The following is a 25744-nucleotide window of genomic DNA, read 5'->3' as shown; positions in this document are numbered from 1 at the left end:
AAGACCTCTAGTGAAAAAATTGAGGCAATATACAGTTGAAGTTAAAGACGAGGGAAGAAAACTTTACAAAAGACTTGAAAGCATTAGAAAAACCTATTTCTTCACACTTAAAAAGGCTGGATTAAAACACCCAGGAAAATAAAAAATTTATTTCTCTACACAATGTCATCTTTCAAGTTTTACTTTACATACTGTAACATACTGAAAATGGAATACCTTATGCATGGCAATAAAAGAATATAGTCAATGAATTACAAAGTTATGCAGTTATCAATTTGCATTTCAAAACTATTACTTTACAAAAAAATAGTTACAATTTAAAACCAAGATCACTTTTAACTGCTTAAACTTGAATATTTGATCTCAAATGAAATCTACATACAAATATGAACAACAGATAACCAGTCATATATTCCTGCCACATTTAAAGGTACACCAGTTTTGGTTCTGTAATTAAAGATTACAGTACTAATAGTTAAAAGGATGGTAATCCTTCAAGAATCATTTGTACAAGACTTGGTGAGGATCTGAATTTACCAGAGTATAATACCCCATCAAATTAGGCCCCAGCCCCTAAAAAAGGACAGTTAACACTGACTACAATAAAGCATTTGTCAGCATAACTTTACTCCCACTCAATGTCTAGATATTAGAAGCTCATTATGTTCCAAAGCCTCTTGCATTTGTGAAAAGTACATAAAATGGAGTGACAGCCTTAGTCCATCTAAAAGAACCTGACCTTGCTCTTTGATTCCCACAATCAAACAATTTCACACTTGAGCCACAACACTATTTTCTAAAGAGCAAAGACAAACTATAATCTCTGCTGGCTGTTATTTGTTAAGAATCACTGCCCTGGTGTCTACAAACATCTCTAATTATCAAAAGGCTCTATGCATATTTTTTTACATCAATCTGTGGATACTTAGAAAAATTTTATGAAAAAGAAATATGAAAATACATTACACATTCTATATACTGTATTCATTATAAGGACAGTATACAATGGCTGAAGATAAAAAAGCATAAAATAGAACATGGGAAAGCTTATACCCATATATTCAAGCCACAAAGCCTTAAGATGGGGATGATATCTGAAGTAATGTTAACATGGGATCTACCTTCCACATATCAATAAAAAAATTCAAAACAAGCTTGACAGGAGGCATACAAAAACCATTATGTATAGTCAAGACAACATTTTGCGTATCCAAAATCTACTGCTTCATCAAGTCTTAACGCTAGCTTATCAAGTGAATATGAATCTCAATGAATGATGAAACATTTACAGATGAAACACCGCGAAGGAAACTTTGACAATCGTACCTATTCACAACACCAAAGGAAAGTTTATCTTGTCCACAAATCACTGCCCTTCAGGTTTCCAAAAATAATGATGTCATTTAGTGGACAGACTACTGAGCAAATCTGGCATGCAACCACAAATCATTTAAAGAATAGTTCCCTTGAAGTCAGTTAAAGTAACATGCTTGCTCACTGCAACAGGGTTCACAATTAACCAATAGATCATCAAAACTATATAGTATTTATAAATTTGTATACTGTAGTCAAGTTATTTAACACCCCCAAGTCTAATCTGAACTGGAGGTTGTTCAGTTCAAAACCAATTATCTTCATAAATTAGAACAAAAATTGTTGCTTCTCAATATTGAGTGTCAACATTTATGAAAAGGATGACAAGGAAGGGCTAATACTATTATTACTACTGGTGCAGACTGACTGCTTACTGTGAGACTGAAAATTTCATACTGTACAGAAAAGGGCAAAAATTCAAGATCAATAACTAACGAAGGGGAGAATTATTAAATCAAATTTTATGAGGAAAAAATGCAACACAACATCCAAAGCAAAATTGTGAAATATCCTGCTGCAATGTTTCACAAACAAAACTGTCAACACTGTACATGACTCGGGTTTTGTTCCAAAAAATTATTCAGGAACATTTTAAGGGAACATTTGATACATTATATTACTTTGGGGAAAGGCGAGGAAAAATTTTCTCCAATGATATTCAATTCATCCTTCCTGCTTGTATGTAGTCTTAAGCTCATATTTACTGGGAAAAAAAAGGAGAATGCTTACTGCCCATTTCAATATCTTGCTAACCATATATGAATTATGTCTAAAAGTACACAAAAAAAGATGACACGTTAAAACTTACCAAATTTGTAGAATATGAAGTCTGTTCAATAAACACACAAATGTTAACCTCCATATGAAATTGCTTGTTTATCTTTTGGTCTCTTTAGCACCTAGTCTTGCTTTAAGAACGAGGTCTATTGCGGCACCACTTCAAAATGTACTTCACTGTATCAAGATACACCAAACTATGTGGCTGCACAATGGTCCATTATAATTATTCTTTCATACATCAAAATTTAAAGGAAGTAATCAGCTTGTGGCTTCTTGGCTGGAATTCCTCGGCTCTCTTGCGGTGCTGCTTCAAAGATGGTGAAGTCTCGCTTTAGGTTTTCATCTAGTTCTAAAATGGCTGCAACATTTCCACACCTGTTTACATTAAAAAGTGGTTCATTGTTAAAAAATATATATATAGTATATATATATATATATTTTAAGACATACATGGCCAACTTACTGTAAGAAAACTATTTCAAATACCACCAAAATAAATGACACTAGCCAAAAGATAATTATTTATAATACATAATATTCAAAGTACAATCATGAAACATTTCCTTATTGGCCAATTTTTTCAAACATACCTATAACAGTAATTTGGAGCTGACCAAACAGTAAGGACAGTATTATTGAAGTGCCATTTATATCCTTCCATTACTAACTGATGTGCCCGACAGATCATGTCGATGCCATTTGTATCGTTAAATTGCGCAACAACATCTGATCCAAACAGATAACCTGCACCACGTGGACTGACACCCCAACCTTGGGTATCTGTAAAACAAAGAGATTTTTGTTATGTTAACTTAACATGTAAATGTGATACTTGTGGAAAGAAGCAAGTGCAGTAATATTTGCTATGTAATACAATAAATTACTTTGTTTACTAAAACCCATTAATCATAAGATACCTTACTCCTTGATGAATTTGTCCTGAAAAGAACCCAGCAACTGAAGCTTCACTCACTCTATTGTGTGAACCCAGCAACTCCAGCTTACCTCACTATTGTATGACAATAGCATTGACATCTCAGAAGAACTACAGGCAGTCCCCGGGTTACGATGGGGGTTCCGTTCTTGAGACGTGTCGAAAGCCGGAAATCGTCGTAAGCCGGAACATCGTCAAAAATCCTAAGAAAACCTTACTTTTAATGCTTTGGGTGCATTGAAAACTATGTAAACTGCATTCTAATTGCATTTTTCATCAAAAAAACCTTCAAATATTGATTATTTTGCATTTTTGGTGTCATATTTCATTTGCCAGATCAGCATTGTAGGCGTCGTAACCCTGGAACATGCGTCGTAACCCTGGAAATAATGTCTGATGAATATAATTGAGAAGCGCCTTAACCTCGTAACGTCGTAAGCCGAACCCGTCGTAACCCGGGCACTGCCTGTACCCCCTTTGTCCTTGTTTTCTCAGTTATTGAGCCACCTTGTCACTACCAAAGGAAAGGGCTTGAGTTTGCAGGGGGAAGATCATATTTCTCATTACCTCCAGCACTTAAAACCAAGTGGTGTCTCCCTTTGCCACAGCAATACCTGCCTCCAAACAAGAAGACATGGTTCAATTCCTCTCAGAACCAAGTAGTACTGGTGGAAGACTGACGAGGAACCTCCAAAGGACCTGAAGGCCATAAAGGATGTATCTCTATTGGAATTTCTGATGAAGGTTTGAAACAATTGTTGGGGGAGGGTGGAAAGTAAAACAGAAGAAAGAATATGAATGGAGTCTGAGTAAAAGAAATGAATATGTTTGCAGCTTGGGGCTTAAGGGACACTGCAAAGAACCTTAAGTAATGCCTACAGTGCACTGCTTGTAAGGTGCACTGACGGAATTTACCCGCTACGGGGGCAAAAGAACATAAGAATTGTAATAACACCTTTGAACTTTGGTCATTCTTTACGGCCTACCACCATTCAAGTTATGACTGCCATCACCATCCTGACCTACTTTAGTTACCTAGGAGATATCACTCAAAAGATCTGTGCTGCTAAGCTGTAGATTATTATTATTATTACTAATAACATTAACTACGTACTAGTGCGATCAGATCGCATAGCTCATTTATTTAGCTCTTATAGGGCTGGCTCAAAGGATTTCTTTTTATTAATGAATAAAGTTTAGATGTCAAATAATACCTCTTTAAAATTCTAAAACTGGGTTATTTGGAAATTACCAAAAATATGATGAAATTTCTTGACTGGTTTGGTTAAAAAACTGGACATTCACTGTCAATTATACTTTGAACAGTCAAATAACAAATGTTTAACTATATCAGTTTTACACTGCATTCTGTACATACAGGGACTGGGCTATTCATTAAATACCCCTAAGTCAAATGAGAGATAAACATTCATGTAAGTGGAAGGTAACTATCACCCTGAGATATGTATCAGTCTCTCAGAATGTTGCTGCCAACTCCCTCAGCAGGAACCACCAAATCTACAAGGCAATATGACAGTCGTAAAGTACACTGATGACTGACCTAGTGTGCAACCATCCCAAGCAGCATGGTTCACAAAAGCAATACTCCAGATGTGGGACAGCCTGGAGAGCTATGCACTCATCATCCTCACCCCATTCAGTGTGATATATAATTTGATGGCAATGTTTGGAAACTCAAAAGAATAAAGCAGCTGGTGAAATGGGGGGCAGGGGGGCTCCCTCAACAGGTTCCACAGCAAATTGGAAATCCTCCTACTTCACATATAGCAATTATCCACTGTTACCTCAGAGAGAAGAGGCTACTCCCTGTATACCAGTATCAAAAACTTTACCATAAGGTACTGTATACTCGTAGGCAATTTCAACCTCTTTGTGTAGCTAACAGAAATCTTCTAATACATTAATCACAGACTTTTCCATCTTCCTCGGTTCTGAAAAGAGGTTGTCCTTATCCACTCCAAGATCCGAGTTGTCCTTGCTGGCCTTCTCTCCATAACTGCTCCCATATCAGGGACTTGCTCACAAGGAATATGATATCATTTTTATTCAAGAACAGTATATCCAGGAAAGATTTCCAATTGTCTGAATTAAGGCCCACATGGTTTGAGCAATTTCCACTCAATGGATTTCAATACACAATAAGTCACAAATATCTATACACAATAAGTCACAAATACCTAGGCATTATTTCCCCTTGGGGACCCAAAACCAAAGCCTAAAGACTGGGAAGGGATGCTACTTCTCTTAACACTGCTGTTGCAATGAATACTTGGGCTTAAGGATCCTATCCTCTTTTTAAGTACAAACCATTACTTTAGTTACAGAGATCCTTGGAGGCCAAATTTTGGAATACCCTGATTCAGGCTGCACCACTGTTAGGTGCTGCCTTCTGGGAAAGAGTTTGCCGCCACACAGACCTTACAACTGCTATGTTTGGAGTCCTTCCCCTGAATGTTACTTTTAAAGATATAAACTCATTCTTCATAAAAATCCCAAAATCAAAATGGGACTAGATAATATGTATTTCTTTTTCAGCGTAATAGTACAACTGGGGCAAGTTCTACATGGAATATGGCATTTTTAAGATCAAAGGATCTCTTTGAATCCTTTACCAAAAAATATTGTATTTTATGAGCAGTGATATTTTCTAAAACCCTGAAAGAAATCTGCAAACACTAAAAGATAAATATATCTATTTTTTTCCCATCTCGCTTTACTCTCAAATTTCTCCTAATTGAATCTTGCTCAAGTTTTCCACTTGTCAATTAAGAACAAATTCAGTCCAGCCCTGAGTTTAATTTTTTTTCTATTTTTTGTTGGTCTAGACAATCTTAAAGCTATTACCAACTCAGGACAGGTTGCCCCTACAAAATGAAATATAAACAAACAAAAATCACAGCTAACAAAGCTCACTTCTAAACTAAAAGCTAATAAAAAGAAATTCTAATATGTACAACAGATGAATTTGAATATCTCTTAATAATGAAAAATAGTACTACAAATAACTGAACATGAATTTTCCATAGAAAACAAAAAGGTAGGCTAAGCCCAGAATATTCCATTAAGATAACATTGCTGGCACATCAAGTACGTCACCTTCAGGATCTGACCAAAGAAGATCACACATGGGACCATCATGTGGCACCTCCTGTTTACGATCAATAGTACGTATCTGATCCAATGTTTGAATGCTTGGAGATAACCCACCATGGACACAAAATATCTGTAATATTTGGGAAAAGGATATCAATAAAAATAATGTGGCAATATGTATAAAAAAGAAAAATCTAGGACTGACAATGATACATCTATCAAGTCATAATAAATGCTTTATAAGTAAAATATATTATGAGATCTAAATACTATTACTCTAAGGAAAACCCATAAAATCCTCCTTCTTAGAAAGTGTATGTCAATATCAAAAGGCTAAGGTAAAGTACCTGCAACAAATACAATGAAAAAGATACTACAGATACTGAAGAAAAAATGAAATTGCCCCCACAAAAATGATAATCCTTTACTTGATATTTCTTTTTTGTAGTCTAATCCCAAACAACACAGCAGACCTGTCCCATCTACACTAATTTAATAGTAATAGGTGAAAATTCTAAGGTTTGGTTTAAGTGGGGAAGAACTAGTTGAAGCCAATAACTACTATGAAAACTGACTGATCATAGTAAAGTAACAATGATACTTATATAATTGCATGGTAAAAAAGTTTAAGAAAACTAAAGAAAACATGAATAATGAAATACTGTACTAAGGAATAGTTATTCCAGGGATAAATTAAGCACTTACTTTTCCATCGATTATCGCAGACAGGGAAAGGTAGTCGAAGATTTCGGTACAATATCTCCATACAGTTATTGACCCATATTTTCTTAAGCACTCATCATAAAACCCGTACACTTGTGTAATTTGCCGTGATTCGTGGTTTCCCCGAATTAACGTGATTCTATCTGGATACCTTACCTGAAAAATGGACAAATAAAATTAGCAGAGAAAGCATGTATGTATATAGCAAAAGGAATATAAGAAAAGCCTAGAACCAAGATCACTAATCTATTCACAATATGAGCAAGTTGGCGTTGGAAGTATTTTCATCACAAAGACAAGTGTGCTTGTACTGTTATGTTACTATGTATATGTGTTCAAGCAACACACCTTTGGGCCAAAGAAGCAATACTTTCTTTTACTTTTCACTAGCTCTCACCTGACCCCTAACCAACTAATAGTCAAACTTCTTTAGTGCTGCGTCAATTTCAACTGTACACTTCAAAAGCAGTCTTTGGACCAACTTTGTGTAAGTCAAAAAGGATTTAGCTGTATGGTAAAATAATCTTGTAATAATGAATGGTTTATTTTTCAACAACTGACAATAACTTGTGACCTATTGCCATTTTTAAATGTACATCCTCTCGGTCTACTATACTTTGCTTTAACTTTCAACTGTTTTTACAATTCAGGTCTACAGTAATGCTTTTAAGTCAACAATTCCTTGTTATTTGAATACAGTAAATACTGCACTGTATTGATATCTGGATTTTCTTCTGCTCTGCTGATGCTTGTTCAGCTAAATGTCATAAGATACAATGCAATGAAATAAGATATATATGATACTGTATAAGCAAAATGAATATATACATATTTTTTATTCCACAGTAATTAAAATCTTACACCCACAAGCACATACCAATGCATAAAAATTATAATGTCATTCAAACACATCTACACAATTAAAAAAATAAATCAAAAGAACAATATTCAAATATTGTAAAAAAAAAATAATTAAATAAATAAATAAATATATAAATAAATTTTAAAAGGCCATCATAGGTCAGATAAAACCTCATCTCCCAAAATCTCAGAAAAAGAGTTCTAGTGATGGCTATACCTTTTCCATCTGCTTATAAATCAGGGAGCAGCACACAAGAATGTGCTCAACTAACATTAACCTGTCACAATGAGTAAACAATGGTGCACTGCTACCATCTAAATTATACTGTGCGAAGTGGGTAAGCCACATCCTCCATAGATTTAAAACAACTTTAACTTCCAACTGTCATTAAAATTTGTAGGCAAAGTGTTAAGATTATCCTTCAAGTAATTTTATTTTCTATCTCTGGCTAGGAGGGGAGGCAGCCACTTTCCTTGTCATTTAATAGGCATGAATGGTTTTTCATATCAGCAATGGATAACTTTTCAAAACATTATTTAAATCATCATTATTTAAGGTTGCTTATTTTGCTTCCCTGTCCACTAATTCAACACTGAAAATTCCCACATGAGAGGAAACCAAACAGAGGTGAACAGCTTTGTACCAACAAGAAAAGGCCACTCTTGAGTTTTTTGAACTACCAAATGCAAACTATAGAAAATGCTCAGAAAATGTTACTAATGTTGTCAACTCTGCACCATATACAAAAACACAATCAGGTAATTTTGCTAGTTATGATTCCTCTTTATATACTGCAGGACATCCAATTCAATTTCTGATTCTGAACAAACCATAAATAGCTTCAAGTTATCTTCATAAACTGCATCAAGTTCAAAGAATTCCAATATGATATTGTTAAACTACAATAAAGTTTTGTACATACTTACCTGGCAGATATATACTTAGCTATAGTCTCCGACGTTCCCGACAGAATTTCAAATCTCGCGGCACACGCGACAGGTAGGTCAGGTGGTCTACCTTACCCGCCGCTGGGTGGCGGATGTACGAACCACTCCCGTAAGCTTGTCAGATTTTTCTCTTCCACCTGTCTCCTGAGGGGAGGCTGGGTGGGCCATTAATCGTATATATCTGCCAGGTAAGTATGTACAAAACTTTATTGTAGTTTAACAATATCATTTTTGTACATGAACTTCCCTGACAGATATATACTTAGCTGATTGGCACCCTTGGTGGAGGGTAAGAGACAGCTCAATAATACAGGTAAGACGGGAAACAACTAATGTTGTAGGATATAAAAACCTTGGTTCTCACCTTTTCAGGATGAAGACTTCATAGATACTATCTCTGAGTCTGCATTGCCTGGAGAGCTACAGCTAGGACGTGACCTGATGCTGAAAGACTCTCGGATCTACCACTGGGATATGTGATCCCCTATTGTGGTAGAATCCAAGTCGGATGCTGTTAGAGGGACCTTGTCCGCTTACCTAACAGATCCTTACCACTACCTCTGCAAGGAGCCAAAACCCACCAGACCACCTAACCAAAATACAAAGGGTTAATATTACGACAAAAAGAGGTGCCTCCTGCAACCTCTTTCAGACAACCAAAAAACAACAATATAAAATATAGGGTAACATATAAAAAATTTACACAGGATAAGTTTCAGCTCCCTGCCCCAGCACCGAATCCGCCGATACGAAAGGACCCAAGGCGAAGCATTTATCATATGTGATTTTTTACATCACGTAGGTAGTGGTTTGCGAAAACCGATTGGCATCTCCAAAAAGTCGCCTCCATCAAGTTCCGCACAGACATATTTTTTCTGAATGCAAGCGAAGTTGCGATGGCTCTCACCTCGTGAGCTTTCACTTTCAGTAGTCTAAACTGATCTTCCTTACAGGCAACATGTGCCTCTGTAATAAGGCTTCTCAGAAAAAAGGAAAGAGCATTCTTCGACATGGGCCGAGTGGGGTCCTTTACGGAGCACCAAAGTACATCTTGATTAGCCTTAAGTTGTTCCTTCCTCTTAAGAAATACTTCATAATTCTCATAGGGCAAAGAGTTCTTTCAGGCTCTTCCCCTACTAGAAAAGATAAACTACGAACTTCAAAGCTCCTGGCCAAGGGCGTGATGGGTTTTCATTCTTTGCAAGGAAACTTGGAAGAAACGAACATACCATAGAATCTTCCTTAAACCCTACATTGCCCTCAATAGCTTGGAGCTCACTCGCTCTTTTAGCTGTAGCTAGGCCAAAAGGAAGATAGCCTTCTTCGTCAAGTCCTTGAAAGAGGCTAAGCCAGGAGGTTCGAATCTAGACGATCCAAGGAATTGTAGGACTACGTCTAGATTCCAGTTCGGTACTACATGAGGACGCTTAATGGTTTCAAATGATCTAATAAGATCATGCAGGTCCTTATCATCGGATATATTTAAGCCTCTATGCCGAAATACCGCCGCCAACATACTGCGGTATCCCTTAATAGTTGACACAACCAGATGACATTCTTCTTTGAGGAAAATAAGGAAATCCGCAATTTGGGTCACAGAGGTACTGGAAGAGGAAATGTTCTTCCTCTTGCACCAACGTCTGAAGACATCCCACTTTGACTGGTATACACGCAAGGTGGAAGGTCTCCTCGCTCTTGCGATTGCTTTAGCAGCTGCTGCTGAAAAGCCTTTCGCTCTGACCAAACTTTGGACAGTCTGAAACCAGTCAGACTGAGAGCGAGGAGATTTTTGTGGTACCTGTCGAAGTGGGGTTGTCTGAGTAGATCGCTCCTTAGCGGGAGCGATCTTGGAAGGTCCACCAACCATTCCAGTACCTCTGTGAACCATTCTTGGGCCGGCCAAAAGGGAGCGATTAAGGTCATTCTCGTTGAATCGGACTCTACGAACTTCTTGATAGTTAGCCCCAGGATCTTGAAGGGGGGAAACGCGTAGACGTCGAGTCCGTTCCAGTCTAGAAGAAGAGCATCTATTGCTACTGCCTCTGGATCCGATATCGGAGAGCAGTAAGGATCCAGCCTCTTGTTCTTTGACGTGGCAAAGAGGTCTATGTGTGGCCTGCCCCATAACTTCCACAGGCTCTGGCATACATCCAGATGAAGGGTCCACTCTGTGGGAAGGACCTGATCTTTCCTGCTGAGGAGATCTGCTCTTACATTCCTTTCTCCCTGCACGAACCTGGTGAGAAGCTTGATTCCTCTTCTTCTGCCCACAGAAGAAGGTCTCTTGCTGTCTCGTACAGGGAGAAGGAATGCGTCCCCCCCTGTTTCCTGATGTATGCCAGAGCTGTAGTGTTGTCCGCGTTGACCTGCACTACCGATCTTCTGACTTTGGGCTCGAAAGCCTTCAGAGCCAACCACACAGCCATCAACTCCTTTCTGTTGATGTGCCAGGCTACCTTGGTCCCCCACCCAGGTACCTGACACTTCGTTGGTTCCCAGAGTTGCACCCCACCCCATGTCCGACGCGTCGGAGAACAACACCAGGTTGGGGGTCTGTGATTGAAGAGACAGTCCCTTCGCAAAGAGGTTGGGATCTGTCCACCATAAGAGATGTTTCTTGATGTCCTGGGATAACGACAGGGAGAACGTCAAATCCTGAGAACGACGACTCCAATTCGATGAAGAAAGAATTGGAGCGGTCTCAGGTGCAACCTTCCTAGGGAAACGAATTGCTCCAGAGAGGAGAGTGTCCCCAGCAGACTCATCCACTCCCTCACTGTGCATACTTCTTTCCCTAAGAAGGTTGTTACTCTCTCGAATCCTCGGGCTATCCTTTCCTGCGAGGGAAAAGCCCGAAAACTCAGAGAGTTCATCTGTATCCCGAGATACACACACTCTTGCTCGGGAATTAGTGATGACTTCTTGAAATTGACGAGAAGTCCCAAAGCCTTCGTCAATTCTAAAGTTACTTGTAAGTCCTTCAAACAACGATCTTCTGAATTGGCCCTTATTAGCCAATCGTCGAGGTACATGGATATCCTCACCCCTTTCAAATGAAGCCATTGAGCCACATTCCTCAAAATCCCCGTGAACACTTGAGGGGCCGTCGAGAGGCCGAAACACAGAGCCCTGAACTGAAAAATTTTCCCCCCCATCATGAATCTGAGAAACTTCCTCGAGGAAGGATGGATCGGTACGTGGAAGTAAGCGTCCTGAAAATCCAAGGAAACCATCCAGTCCCCTGGACGAAGCGCTGCCAGCACTGATGAAGGCGTTTCCATCGTGAACTTCTTCTTTCTACGAAGAAGTTCAGGGCGCTTACATCCAACACCGGTCTCCATCCCCCTGAGGACTTCGGAACTAGGAAAAGGCGGTTTGTAGAAGCCCGATGAATGATGGTCTGTCACTAGTTCGATAGCCCTTCTCCAGCATCTGATCTACTGCTAGATGGAGAGCTTGATTCATGATGGGGTCTCTGTACCTGGCCGTCAGTTCCCTTGGATGGTCGTCAAGGGAGGTCTTTCGACGAAAGGGATGAGGTAACCTCTCCTCAAAATAGAAAGGGTCCAAGGATCCGCCCCTTTTTGGGCCCAGACTTCTGCAAACTCTAAGAGTCTGGCGCCCACCGTTGTTTGAAGGACTTGCAAGTTTATTTGGGGGCTTTAACAGACTTGGTCGAAAGTCTTACCCCTTCTTGAAGGTTTACGACCTCTAAACGTAGAGGTTCTTGATGAAGATGCCCCTCGAAAGGGTTCTCGAACACTTGCCTTTTCCTTCTTAGCCTTGGTAGGGAAGGAAGGGCGAGTTTCTTGCCGACTGTGCCAAAAGGTCCTGGGTGGCTTTGGCCGAAAGTGACCTCGAAATGTCCTGCACTCGATGTTTCGGGAACAACTGAGTAGACAGAGGAGCAAACAGCAAAGAAGACCTCTGAGCATGGGAGACCGACTTCGTAAAGAAGGAACAGTAAACCGACCTCTTCTTCACGATGCCTGCCCCATAAAGGGAGGCGATTTCACTCGCTCCGTCTCTTACTGACTTGTCCATACAAGACAAAACAAAACACATAAGATCATCTGGTGAAATTGACTCTGGCACTTCAATTTTCTTGGCTAGGACTCCCAACGACCAATCAAGGAAGTTAAATACTTCTAGCACTCTAAACATACCTTTGAGCAAATGATCCAATTCGTTCATTGCCCAAGTCGTCTTAGCAGAGTTAAGGGCAGTTCTCCTTGTCGAATCTACCAGTGCCGAAAAATCCGAATCAGCCGAAGACGGTAGACCCAATCCTAAGGGCTCTCCTGTTTTCGTACCAGAAACCAGCGCGTCCTGATAACTTCGAAGGAGGAAAAGCGAACATCGTTTTCCCCGCTTCTTCTTTGGAAGCCATCCAGGAACCAAAACTCCTCAGTGCCTTCTTCATAGAAAGAGTTGGCTTCATCCTCACACAAGAAGAACTCTTCGCTGTCTTCGCCGTTGAAAAAAGTGAGTGAGGAGAAGGAGGAACCGTAGCGTAAGGGAATCCCCAAAAACTTGTAAAAGTAGCTCTGTAAGCTTCTTGTAAGAAGAGACAGCAGCAGAAATGTTCGGTTCCTCATCCGAACCTTCTAGGACGTCTTGTCGAGGCGAGCGCGGAAGATCCTTAGGTGACGAAGGGATCCTAGCAGGAGTTGAGCGAGAGGTTGGAGAACGCCCTCTCTTAGAAGAGTTCACATCCACTGGAGAACGATGAGAAGATCTGGGAAGTATACGATGAGACTCCCTCTTCGAGGTATACGGAATCTCGGCCGAAGAGAGGTAGGGCTCCTACTCCGAGAATTCTCGGAAACATCCGCAGGGCGCTTACGAGAGGCGAGCGCCTACTATACTCTATGCACCTATCCTGGGGCGAGCGGCTGCCAGGAGAAGAGCGCCTATCGAGAGCAGAGCGCTTGCGCGGCTCTCCATACCTGTCCAGTTGCGTACGATCAACGGAAGTTCGACTGGAAGGCGAAATGCGCCTACTTAGGAGAAGGCTGCTTGCGAGACTCTTGACGTCTAACAAGAGGGTAACATTCAGGAGAAGGGCGCTTCAAAACTAACGAGCGCCTACTTGGAGAAGGGCGCTTCCGGGATTCCTGGTGCCTACCAAGAGACAAACGGTCAGGAGAAGTGCGCCTAGAAGCGGGAGAGCGCCTACACGGAGAAGGGCGCTTGAAAGTCTCTTGTTGTCTGCCCTTAGGAGAATAATCAGGAGTATGACGCCTTAAAAGAGAGACAGCGCCTACTAGGAGAGCTATGTGCAGTAGGCTCTTGGCGCCTACCTTGCGGGGAGCGGCTAACAGTAGGCCGTCTATCATGCACACGACTCCTACCAGACTCTAGATGCCTGTCAGGAGAGAAGTCACGATCCGATACTCGAGGAGAGTGACATCTGGAAGAAGAACGCCTACTTGTATAAGGGCGCCTTCTATAATCTTGAGGCTGCTGAGGAGAAGTCTCACGCGAGGGAGTTGAAGAAATCGCGTGATGAGCAGGTGCAGTGCGCTTACCGGAAGCGGGAATCCAATCTGGAGAAAAAACTTCTTTCTCCATAGAGCGTCCTACCGATGTTTGGCGCCTTGAAATTGAAAGAGAGCAGGCGAGCGAGGGCGCTCACGCGAGTGAGGGCGCTCCCGCGAGCGAGGGCGCTCACGCGAGCCCCCACCTTCATACGAAACCTCCCCATATGAAGGAGAACGATCCTCTGAAGAGCGGCGCCTAGATCTCTTGATCGGAAGAGAAACGTCCTTCTTCCTACGTGATATAACTGCTAGAGAGTCTGCTAGCGCCGTGATCTGAGCTTGAAGTCCCGCGAGTACTCTCGTAGGAGAATCTTCTATTTCTTCCTCGAAGCAGGCGCCGAGTGCGGAGCGCGAGAAGAAGAACGATCACAGGATTTCTTGTGTTTCTTCGCCTCCACCTACGATTCTTCCGGGAAAACCTCCGGACTAGAAGCCAAAGGACTGCAGGGAGCCTTCCAAGCCCTCTTCAACGGGCGCGACGCATCCGGGGAGTTCCAACCTCTCTTCGGAGAGGGAGACGACGAAGAGGAGAAGCATTGGCGTAGGAGCTCCTTCTTGTAGCGATCCGAGGCAGCCTGGGAGCGTACTTCAGGATCTGCCGAGGGGACGCCTGACCGGTGGGGGCTCTCCCTAGCCCTCCTGCGGCTTTCGACTTTCCTACTTCCACTGGAACTGGGAGTCTGGAAGAGGTCTAGGCCTAGAGGCACTAAGGAGCCGGTCAGACGCACCCTCCACAACACTGGGGACACTGCACTGATCACTAACACTCTCCTTACCTTCCAACTGACGAATCTTCTGATCCACAGAACGATTCTTGGCTTTCAGAGCTGCCGCCTCCGAAGGCGAATCTCCGGCTTCGGTGCGGGGAGCCGGGGCTGCAACTTGGGAAGAAGGTTCTAATTCTACGTTAGTACTATTAGGATCCACATCCAACTCACTCATTCTAGATCTGCTAGAACTTCTAGAGGAAGCCTTACGCACTCTATCACGTTCCAACTTCCTAAACATAAGAAGAGAGAGCCTTATATTCTTCTTCATTCAATCCCTTACATTCACTACAAGGGTTAGCAAACGCACAATCATTCCCCCTGCATTTCATGCAAACCGTGTGGGGGTCTACCGAAGCTTTCGGCAACCTCACCTTACATCCTTCATTCACGCAAACCCTAAACAACACCGAAGTTTTAACTACCGATTCTAGATCAGACATCGTTAAAGAAAATCAAACTCAAAATCAAACCGGTCCACAATCAGCGTATGCCAAGCCAAACAAAGCGAATACGTCACCAAAAGAAGTCCAAATTAACTCCAGGCAAGCGAGAATCGAAAAACTATCGAGAGGAACCGACAACAGTTGTTATCGTTCCCGCGACAGAGAAAAATCTGACAAGCTTACGGGAGTGGTTCGTACATCCGCCCACCCAGCGGCGGGTAAGGTAGACCACCTGACCTACCTGTCGCGTGTGCCGCGAGATTTGAAATTCTGTCGGGAACGTCGGAGACTATAGCTAAGTATATATCTGTCAGGGAAGTTCATGTACAAAATTATTATTTTCTATGGGAATGATGTGCTTTGAAAAGGAGTTTTGGAATAAGGAGCATCAAAATTGCTGGGTAGTAAGAATGGGGAGGTGAAACTGAATCAATAAATTATGACTGCCATTTTCACTCAAGCCACACCTGGGAAGAAGGAAACAAATAATCTAATGTCTAAAATCACCATCAATAGCCATAGCTTGCAAAGAAATATTACAGCTAAAGGTAAAATGCTGCAAAAACTTCGATACAATAACTACAGGAATGTGAATTGGAGAAGGAAAAATGGCATAATTCAGTCCTGAATGGACAAGTTAACTGCCTACCATGGTCTCCTACAGGCAAAAAATTCCTTAATTATGATCTTGAAGCACTGCCTTTTAGTTGTTCTGTTCTAGCTCAGTTCTTTGCAGTTCCACTGCAAATGTTTAACTTGAATTTAAAACTTAAATAGTAACAATGAAAATAAAATTGTTCCCATGTTACCACTTTAATCATTAAATGAAAAAGTTAATCATCTAGAAGGGATGACATCACAAAGCACAATAAAGTCAATAAAAGTAAAAATTCACTAATAAATAACTGACTTACCTTTAATGCTAAAAGCAACAGGAATGTTTCAACACTATAAAATCCTCTATCAACAAAGTCTCCCATAAAGAGATAATTTGTGTCTGGGACATCACCTCCAACTTTAAAAAGTTCCTTTAGGTCATAAAACTGGCCATGGATATCGCCACATACCTGGGAAAAACATCATTGAAAAAAATTACTATTTATATACTACTTAATTTCAGACGTACCTTTTAAATACTTACCTCTTCATTATATAGTATATGTATAATATAGCTTTTACTACCGCTGACACAGAAGTAAAAAGCTACTTATATATAATAGAGAGGTATGGTTCCCTTCAAAAAGCAAAATAAACAGGTTAAAATCATTATACTGGATGAGGAGACAAAAACATTTACTACAGACAACAGACTTCATTCAATTTTCTCTATATGGCTCTTTTGCTGCAGCTGCAGTATATACTTGTTGCATTTTACTTTTCATCCACTTCAGCTGGTCTCTCCTTACTTAGCTGTCAAATTTTTTTTTAACTTTGCCTCCCATTTTTTTTTTTAACTTTGCCTCCCTACACTTATAATAATGATATACTGTAATGACAACAACAATGGAACATGTTCAATAGATGCATAAACGAGACATCCAATGGAGCTATGGACAAGGAGCCACTCAAAATTTACTTACACGATTTCTCAGTCTCTAATCCTATTTTTCTCTCATCAAAAATCAGAATACTCTATGTATATGTACATGGTTCAAACATCATGACATAACATGCAGTAATGAAATTTCGTGAATCCTAAAAACACACACACACACTTTCCTTCACATTTTATTCATTGCAAAATATATATTAGGATACAAATAAACTTCAACAGTAACTTACTGTAACTGGAGAGTCTACTCTCTGAACGTTGCTCTCTTCAACAAGTATTTCTCTTGCCTTTGCACAAAGAGCTTTGACTTCTGCTTCCTTGATAACTTCACACCTTCGCAACTGCTCAATCTGTCGGTCCAGGTCACTGCAGTCACCCATTTCGTAGGTTCCTCCAATTTTCTCTGACAGTTCTGCAATAATAATGCATTCAAAATAACAAGTGCAAATTTTAAATCAGAACTCCTACAAATAATATTCGCTAAGATTAAAATTCACCTCTACATATTAATCTACAATGTGGGATATATAACGTTTCATAACATAAACACTGTAGTTATCTCATTAAAGCATAATTTACCACTTCAACTGTAAGTCTTACGAGGAGGGGAAGCATACTTGAATATCAAAAACTTAATGTGTACTGAATTCAGTCTGATATGGAAGGTCATAAGCAAGCATAAGTCTGAAAACTAAACAGTACCTGCTTTTCATGTACTTTTTTTTTTCCAGGTTCATGTTTGACACTTCACTACCCACTGTTCACTACCCTTTTCTTATTGCTCATGAATGTAGTTCTAGTAAATGACAACATCAGGCATATGAAAACTAAGCTAGGATTTTGTTTATTTTTCCTCAATCAAACAATAGAGGCAGTCTCCGGTTATTGGCGGACTAGGTTATCGGCGATCCAATTTTATGGCGCGTCTAGCACCATAAAATACCAAATTTGTAACTAATTTGTATTTTTCATAACTAACAAACCTGAGGTCTTAACATTAGGAGGTGCTTATGGTGCCGATGACTGGTTATTTGCGCCGTAAGTGCCATTATGGTGCCGATAACCAATTATCAGCGCCATAAGCCCCATTATGGCGCCATAAATCACTGAGTTTCGGTTGATGGTGGTTTTTGCTTACCAGCACACCCCCGGGAACGGAACCCCAGCCGATAACCATGGACTGCCTGTAATGTCTCAGTGGACATCGTCATCTTGGGTAACAAACTGAGGGATATTTTTTTCTAGTTTGAGAGAAAATGGATATTTTCTTATAGGAGAGCTGCATATTAGCTAAAACTACTGCTAGACTTTTAAAAACTTTTAACATTCAAGCCTCAGTAATTTGTGAACATAGTTTTCTGTGCAATAAAAAATGATTTGATAACTAAAAATCAGATTAATTTAGAGAGAAAATGGACCAATTACAAACAGTTAATGTGTATGCTAGCTTTGAATACAATTGGCCTACTCATGAAATATCTGATTTTTTATTTTTTGCAAAATGGACTATATATGGTATATCTGATAGTTTATGTAATTCTGACAATTTTACAGGAATACAATGTTGTATTTGGCTGGGTTTAAGATTTGGAATTGACAATTAGTTTAGAAGTTGGCAATTTGAAAATAATGAATGAAGTGCTCTGAATGTAAACTTGAATGTAGAACATTGTACAAAAAACTGCATTACTACTCAATGTTATATGGTTTCTGAGCAATAAATACTTGTAATGGTATTGGGACTTTATGGACACCCTGTAAGTACACCTTGCTGCCAAAAGCACCGGCGAGCAGACGACAAATTAGTGAATTATGACAAAAATTTTGTATTTTTTTTATAGCACTTTTAATAAACTTAAGTCTCTATTACTATTTTGACTTTTGTGTTTCTAATAATTGTAATTATGCCTGAAATAAATGTAATCTTTAATGTTTGCATGCTAGGAATGGCAAAATTTCATTGTTGCCAATTTAGTGGAGCTTCACACATATGCCAATGCATTTACAACTGTTTCCAAGAATTCTAGTTGGCATAGTAATGAAATAATGATAAAACTGCACTAATATGTAGATACATATACTACAAATAGATTTCTCATATTTCCACGGTTTTGTGTAAGTCTTATGCCCAGTTTGGAGGGTAAACAGATACCAATTGGCAACACTGATAAAAAAATAGGAGAGCGCAAACACCACCATAGCTACAGTTCACAGCAAAACCGTTGATATTTGAGTCAGGAATCTAATTACTTTTTCAACAACGAATATTTTCAAATTAATTATCATGAATACGTAATAAATTTATGTATAATTCATAACCTTACACTGATGTTTAACTATTTATTTCAAAACTATCTAGCACACTCTTCTTCTTCCTCCCGAAAAGTCGCAAGTTTCCTTGGACTCGAGGGTGATCATCATCATCATTTAAGATTGTTGTGAAGAAAGTGTCCCAGTGTCTATAGGTATGAGTGGTGTGTGGATTTAGCACAGGAAATGAAAAGATTATTGACATAACTGACTCCATAAACATCGAGATGGTGTCAATCTTCTACACATAAGATGTTTTAAGTAAAAATTCGAAAGCGTCATGGAGGTAAGTTTGCACTGCACATGGCTAGACTGTCATTAACCTCTGTTAAATCTTAAATTATGACATTTTGTACTTTGGGAGAAAACTCTTATTTCAAGAGGAAAGTAGGTCTCATGGTCAGGATGTGTTAAAGTACTTTTTCTGGAAGGTGGGTCAATGAGTGGGCAAGACTGGCCCAGGTAGTCCACTCAGTTGTTTACCCTATAGAGTAAAATACCAAATAGCCAGCCTCTACCATAGCGCAACCACCTTCCCGAAAATCGGAAGTTATGGCCTTCATTTGGGAATTTGTAACTTGGGCGAAAAAACTTATTTTGAGAGAAAAGTAGAGGTCTCGAGGTGTTACTTCGACAGACGCTGGCTCTTGACTAATGTCTATCCTGGTTACAGGATGTGATGTGTTAAAGTACTTTTTCAGGAAGGTGGTCATGCTACAGCAGAGGCCAGCCATTTGGTATCTTACCCTAAAAGCAAAAATCCCAGAATCTTTTGGCATCATTATACTCCATTTTTTCCATCTGTCCACCTACCTGTAGTGTTTGCGTATGGTAACGCCGTGTCCCGAGCTTTAGATAGGTTTGCTATGTTAAGTAAATAAAAGGATATCTGGGTGTACATTTGCAACTGAAAAGTGTTTTAATAATGTACTGTATGCGAATTACACCGTTAATATTCGAAATAGGATATTGTTATTAGGGTAAACAACCGACTGGACTGGCCAACCCACTGACTACCGCGTTTGTGGCGACCCTCCAAAAAAGTACTTTAACACGTCCTGACACCAGAGGGGGTCATCAGTCATGAGTTGGTGGTGGTGGTGAGAGGAACAGCTTGAGACGTCTACTCTCCTTTCCAAGTAAGTATTTTCTCCAATGTTAGAAATTAAGGCCATATTTTAAGACTAAACAGAGGGTAATGAAAAGTGTGACCAAGCACAGTGCACACTACCCCCATGACGCTTTCGAAATTTTTACTTACAACTAAAAATATTTTGAAGATTGACGCCATCTCGAAGTTTGTGGAGCCACTTGTGTCAACAAAATTCCCATTTCCTGTGCTAAATCCGCACACCACTTGTACCCATAGACGCTGGGGCACTTTCATCACAACAATCGCAAACACTGACTTCCAACCACTACTTATCCAAGGGAACTACGATTTTAAGTAGAAGAAGAAGAAGCATGCTCAAGATAATTATTTAAATAAATAGTTAAATGGCAGTATAAGGTCATGAATTGCATACATTTTTTACATATTCATGATTATTAATTTGAAAATACCGTTGTTGAAAAAGTAACTAGATTCCTGACTCAAATATCAACAGTTTTGCTTGTGAACGGTACCTCCAGCGTTCTTCGTGCTCTTCGATTGTTTATCAGTGTTGTCAATTGGTATGTGTTTACCCTCCAAACTGGGTATAAGACTTACACAAAACTGGGGAAATAAGTGAAATTAGCGTATCTATTTGTAGTATATATACATATTACAGCAATTTTATCATTACTGCATTACTATGACAACTAGAATTCATGGAAACAGTTTATAAATGCATCAGCGTATGTGTGAAGCTCTACTAGATTGGCAACGAGAAATCATTTTTCCGTCATCTGCTTGTACGTACTTCGGAAATATCTGTAATTTTTGGGGGTTTAATTTAGTTGCAAAAAAGGGATAATAGACATGAATTAAATAAGCATTTTGAAGTAACAAAGTAAAGTTAAACTAAATAATGAGTAAAGTAAACAATTATGGGAATAAAGCTTTGCACTTCATAAACGTGTATACTTGTGTGCTGCCCGTAACTGTGTTTGTGGAGTGAGCGCTAGGAACCAGGAACCGAAGCGTGGTTCAAGTACAATTTGGAGTGAATTAAGACCAATAATGTGTATAATTACAATCAAATAAGCACTGTGGAGTTTCAGTTGTGATGGCAGTGAGGATAAGACCACTGATTACAAGGTAAAAATAAATTTCAGTTCAAACCATGACCCCGGGAATAACAAGTTTCATACTTTCACTAATATAGGCAACAAAATGTTGTTTTACTGTGCTGATTACAACGGCAATCTTGAGTAAGATCAATAAACGTTACATATGTACGCTAACATTGTTCAAATGAGTGCTGGGAAGGCTGGGAAAGATGGTGGATTGCCTGTGGTTACGAACGGCAAGTCACACGGTTGCTGCCATATTGGATTTCAAAACTGCCTTGAAAACATATTTTACGATGAGCTCACAAGCTTATTTCAGTTCGTATGGGGCTTTCATAGAGTAAACAATCACAGACAATCCATCGTCATCACGCTGGCCGGGTCTTATTCACTCTATATTTAATTGGTGAAACAAGAATACAATTACCTCTTTAAGCATACCATTCAAAAGATTGAAGTTTCGTCAACATAATGTGATACATGAAAGCCCCATGTAAACTAAAATAAGCATGTGACGCTCTTCGTAAAATATGTTTTCAAGGCAGTTTTGAAATCCAATATGGCGGCAACCGTGTCACTTGCCATTCGTAACCACAGACAATCCACCATCTTTCCCAGCACTCACTTGAACAATGTTAGCGTATATATGTAACGTTTATTGAACTTACTCAAGATTGCAGTTGTAATCAGCACAATAAAACAACATTTTGTTGCCTATATTAGTGAAAGTATGAAACTTGTTATTCCCGGGGTCATGGTTTGAAACTGAATTCATTTTTACCTTGTAATCGGTGGTTTTATCCTCACTGCCATCACAACTGAAACTCCACAGTGCTTATTTGATTGTAATTATACACATTATTGGTCTTAATCCACTCCAAAATTGCACTTGAACCACGTTGCTGTTCCTGGTTCCTAAGTGCTCACTCCATAAACACAGTTACGAGCAGCAGACGACGACAAAGCTTTATTCCCTTAATTGTTTATTTTACTCATTATTTAGTTTAACTTTACTTTGTTACTTCAAAATGTTTATTTAATTCATCTCAATTATCCCTTTTTTGCAACCAAATTACCCCGAAAAATTACAGATATTTCTAAAGTTGATACAATCCAATGTTTCTAACCTTGTTGTACAACTGGCTGCCGAAAACCATCGCGGAGCAGATGACGGATAGTGGATTATGTTTTTTTTTTTTTTTTTTTTTTAGCACTTTTCATTAAGTCTATATTAGTATTTTGATTTTTTTAATAAATGTATGCCAGAAATAAATGTAACCTTTTATGTTTGCATGCTAAGAATGGCAAAATCATCGTTGCCACATTAGTGGAGCTTCACGCATACGCCGATGCATTATAAACTGTTTCCATGAATTCTAGTGGTCATAGTAATTAAATAATGATAAAATTGCTTTAATATTTATGTATATATACTTCCAATACATAGGCTAATTTCACCAATTTCCACGTTTTGTGAACACGTACCAATTGGCAACAGAGAGAGAGAGAAGGGAAGGTGATGGAAAGAAGAAGGACAGGGGTGGCAGTGGAGGTGGGGGGAGAGGGTAGGTGGAGCTTTTTACCCCTGTGTTCGTATCTATTTCTGGATAATGGAGTTTTTGTCTCTTGGTACAAGGCTAAGAGTCGTTATTCTTTATGATTAGTGATTCACGATACCCTTATAAATTACGGCACTGGGTGTAATACACTATAGCAAAATCTCGTACTGATACGAGTGTTCATTACAGAAATATTGCCAAAAAAACGTGCTTGCACTGTCTCTGAAACCCATAGTTAGTATGCTGCTTAGTTGTCAAGTTTTTTGTAATCAAGTATTTTTTACAAGCTAGCTATTGTATAAATTTGTATTTTTCTCAATCAAAACATATGCCCCTCAATGCCAACTTTCCTCTTTTAACGACTTTCTGGTCATTGCAAATTCGGCCCCATTAATTTCTTATGGTGGGAAAACAGACATAGGCCCAGGGACCGAAAGTGATTGCGTCACACTACGGCAGTAATCCGGCAGTAAAACATCTTATCTCCAAAAAGTAATAATAAAGATATATATGCGCATTACGATTATAACAATTACATGAATAGCTGATAACAATCTGCATGAATAACTGGTAAACTGTTCTGCAAGAAACTTGAGTATAGTAATTATTTACAATAGGTATGAAAGTCAAGATGTCATGACGTCATAATACAGGACTTAAAAGAACGTTCTAATTCCGAAAAATAATTACTTAAATTTGAGTCAGAATCGAGTTACTTTTTCAATAACGAATATTTTCAAATTAATCATCATATATATGGAAAATATTGATGTTTTACTATTTATTTAAAAAATTATCTTTAAGTGCACGTTTCGTCGTCGTCTTCTACCAAAACAGTTGTTTACTTAAAAACGTCCTGGTAAGGGACCATGTTCCTATTGTTATGATTAAAGTGCCCCAGCGTCTGTGGGTACAAGTGGTGTGCGGATTTATCACAGGAAATGGGAAGTTTGTTGACACAAGCGACTCCGTAACCATCGAGATGGCATCAATCTTCTAAAAAAAAGAAGCGCAAGTAAAAATTTTGAAAGTGTTTTGGTGAGATTTCCACTGCCGTGGACACCCTTTTCACTACCCTCTGTTTCAATCTTAAAATTTGGCCTTAATTTCGGAGCACTTACAGATTAGCGGGCCCATTCAACCGCCGACCGAAATCGGTGGAAGAACACCAAAACCAATATGGCGGCGATACCAAAACAACAACAAACAAAGTAGGGAGCTACTACATATCCGCGACGATCGATTTATGTGTGCTGTCAGTAAGGCCGTGGCGGAACGGCGCTTCGCGCCTTATCCGCATATTTAAAGATTCTTGGCAGGCACGGCATGTTCTGGCAAGAGGTAATGTTGCGCTGCGCGCGCTAACCACAGGGGTTACAGTAAGGCTACTTACCGTGGCGGATGGATTTGGGTGTCGCGATACCAAAACAACAACAAACAAAGTAGGGAGCAACTGGCCCGGTAAAGTGTAAACAACCCTTAATTTCTAACTTTGGAGAAAATACTTACTTCGAAAGGAGAGTAGAGGTCTTTACCTAGCTCCGTTTCTCACCAACAAGAAGTCGCGACTGATGCCCATCTCCGGTGTCAGGACACGTTATAATGTACTTTTTCGGAGGGTGGCATGCATTGATCGTACATGGCCTGCTGAAGGCCATGCGGTGTTTTACCCTAGGTAGCTAGTCTAAGTCCATGATGAATTGAGTTTGCAGGCCCTGCAGTGCATCACTGATGGAGGAACCCCAGGAAAAAAAACTAAAAAACAATAAAAGTACTAGGCTAGTTAAGAGAAAGCCTAAGCTTTCTAGCCAATTGCATACAAATACAGTACAGTTGGGTGGCCTTGTACCGTAGGCAAGCCTATAGCCTACCTAGCCTATAGCCTAGGCTATTGCCTACGGTACTCGGATAGCCGACCTTGTCAGACTCGGCGGGATCTGGTAATATAGGCTAAGCCTCGTTTATGATAAATTAATTACCGTAAACACAAAGATACAATTTGCTGTCATTAAGACGACTTTCAGAAAGTTCGTAAAACTACAGAAGCAAAAAAAAAATTATGCGGTTTCTCGCTACATTAGGCCTATGGAAAGGCCCCAGACGAACTTGCGTCAACTTGGTAAGACTTATTTCAACTGGATACCTACCGTAATGGATAAAAGGGCGATTCATTATCATTTTAAATACGAAATACCACAAATGGCAATGTGCAATTCCAAAACTACCCACCTAGACCACTTGAATGACCAAAATTAAACAAAATAAAGAAACAGCGTTTTCTCTGGCAAGGCTGTTCTGTCAAAACATTCAATGGGGCTTCTGAAGTACAATGATTATTTTATTTATTTTGTATTTGGATGATAAATTGTAATATTATGTCCTTATAAATTTAAAATATTTAAATCATGTATGTAATTTATAAATATTAGTAATTATGAAATAATCACAATATAATATTAGTATAGACTTTGTTTAGCTAAGGGTACACAGCTTTCTAAAGATAACGTTTTCTAAAGGAAACATTTTAAATGTATATAATTAAACCTTAAAACAAACGTTAATAGTTTCAATAAATATATCTGTAGGAATAAAGATAACATTAATACATAACTTCTAATA

At 39.4% G+C, this 25744-nt stretch overlaps 1 protein-coding gene across 2 annotated transcripts; it reads right to left on the bottom strand.

The window, feature by feature from the left end:
• Positions 1 to 134: 134 nt before the first annotated feature.
• Positions 135 to 25436, bottom strand: LOC135200083 (serine/threonine-protein phosphatase 4 catalytic subunit). 2 transcript variants are annotated; one of them, XM_064228386.1, is made up of 7 exons: positions 25355 to 25436; positions 17273 to 17454; positions 16405 to 16557; positions 6908 to 7081; positions 6206 to 6332; positions 2745 to 2934; positions 135 to 2529 (listed from the first exon to the last, which is right to left on the bottom strand). In XM_064228386.1, exons 2-7 carry the CDS (start codon positions 17420 to 17422, stop codon positions 2400 to 2402), a joined length of 924 nt encoding a protein of 307 aa, XP_064084456.1. In that variant the 5' UTR covers positions 17423 to 17454; positions 25355 to 25436; the 3' UTR covers positions 135 to 2399. The 2 variants fall into 2 exon arrangements, with proteins under 2 accessions (XP_064084456.1, XP_064084455.1); XM_064228385.1 differs by having other exon boundaries at positions 25273 to 25422.
• Between the last annotated feature and the right edge of the window lie 308 nt (positions 25437 to 25744).

This window comes from Macrobrachium nipponense, chromosome 26 (assembly GCF_015104395.2).
Source record: "Macrobrachium nipponense isolate FS-2020 chromosome 26, ASM1510439v2, whole genome shotgun sequence".
NCBI lineage: Eukaryota > Metazoa > Arthropoda > Malacostraca > Decapoda > Palaemonidae > Macrobrachium > Macrobrachium nipponense.
This window is presented reverse-complemented; position numbering and strand designations above follow the sequence as displayed.

What these genes read in the sequence shown, in the direction of transcription:
- LOC135200083 (XM_064228385.1), bottom strand. Translation starts at nt 25,303, where the DNA reads ATGATAATGAATCGCCCTTTTATCCATTACG. An exon ending in TGTTGCTTTTAGCATTAAAG is followed by an intron (nt 7,082 to 16,404) that starts GTAAGTCAGTTA and finishes TCCATTTTTCAG; the next exon opens with GTAAGGTATCCAGATAGAAT. An exon ending in TCTTTGGTCAGATCCTGAAG is followed by an intron (nt 2,935 to 6,205) that starts GTGACGTACTTG and finishes TTTGTTTTACAG; the next exon opens with ATACCCAAGGTTGGGGTGTC.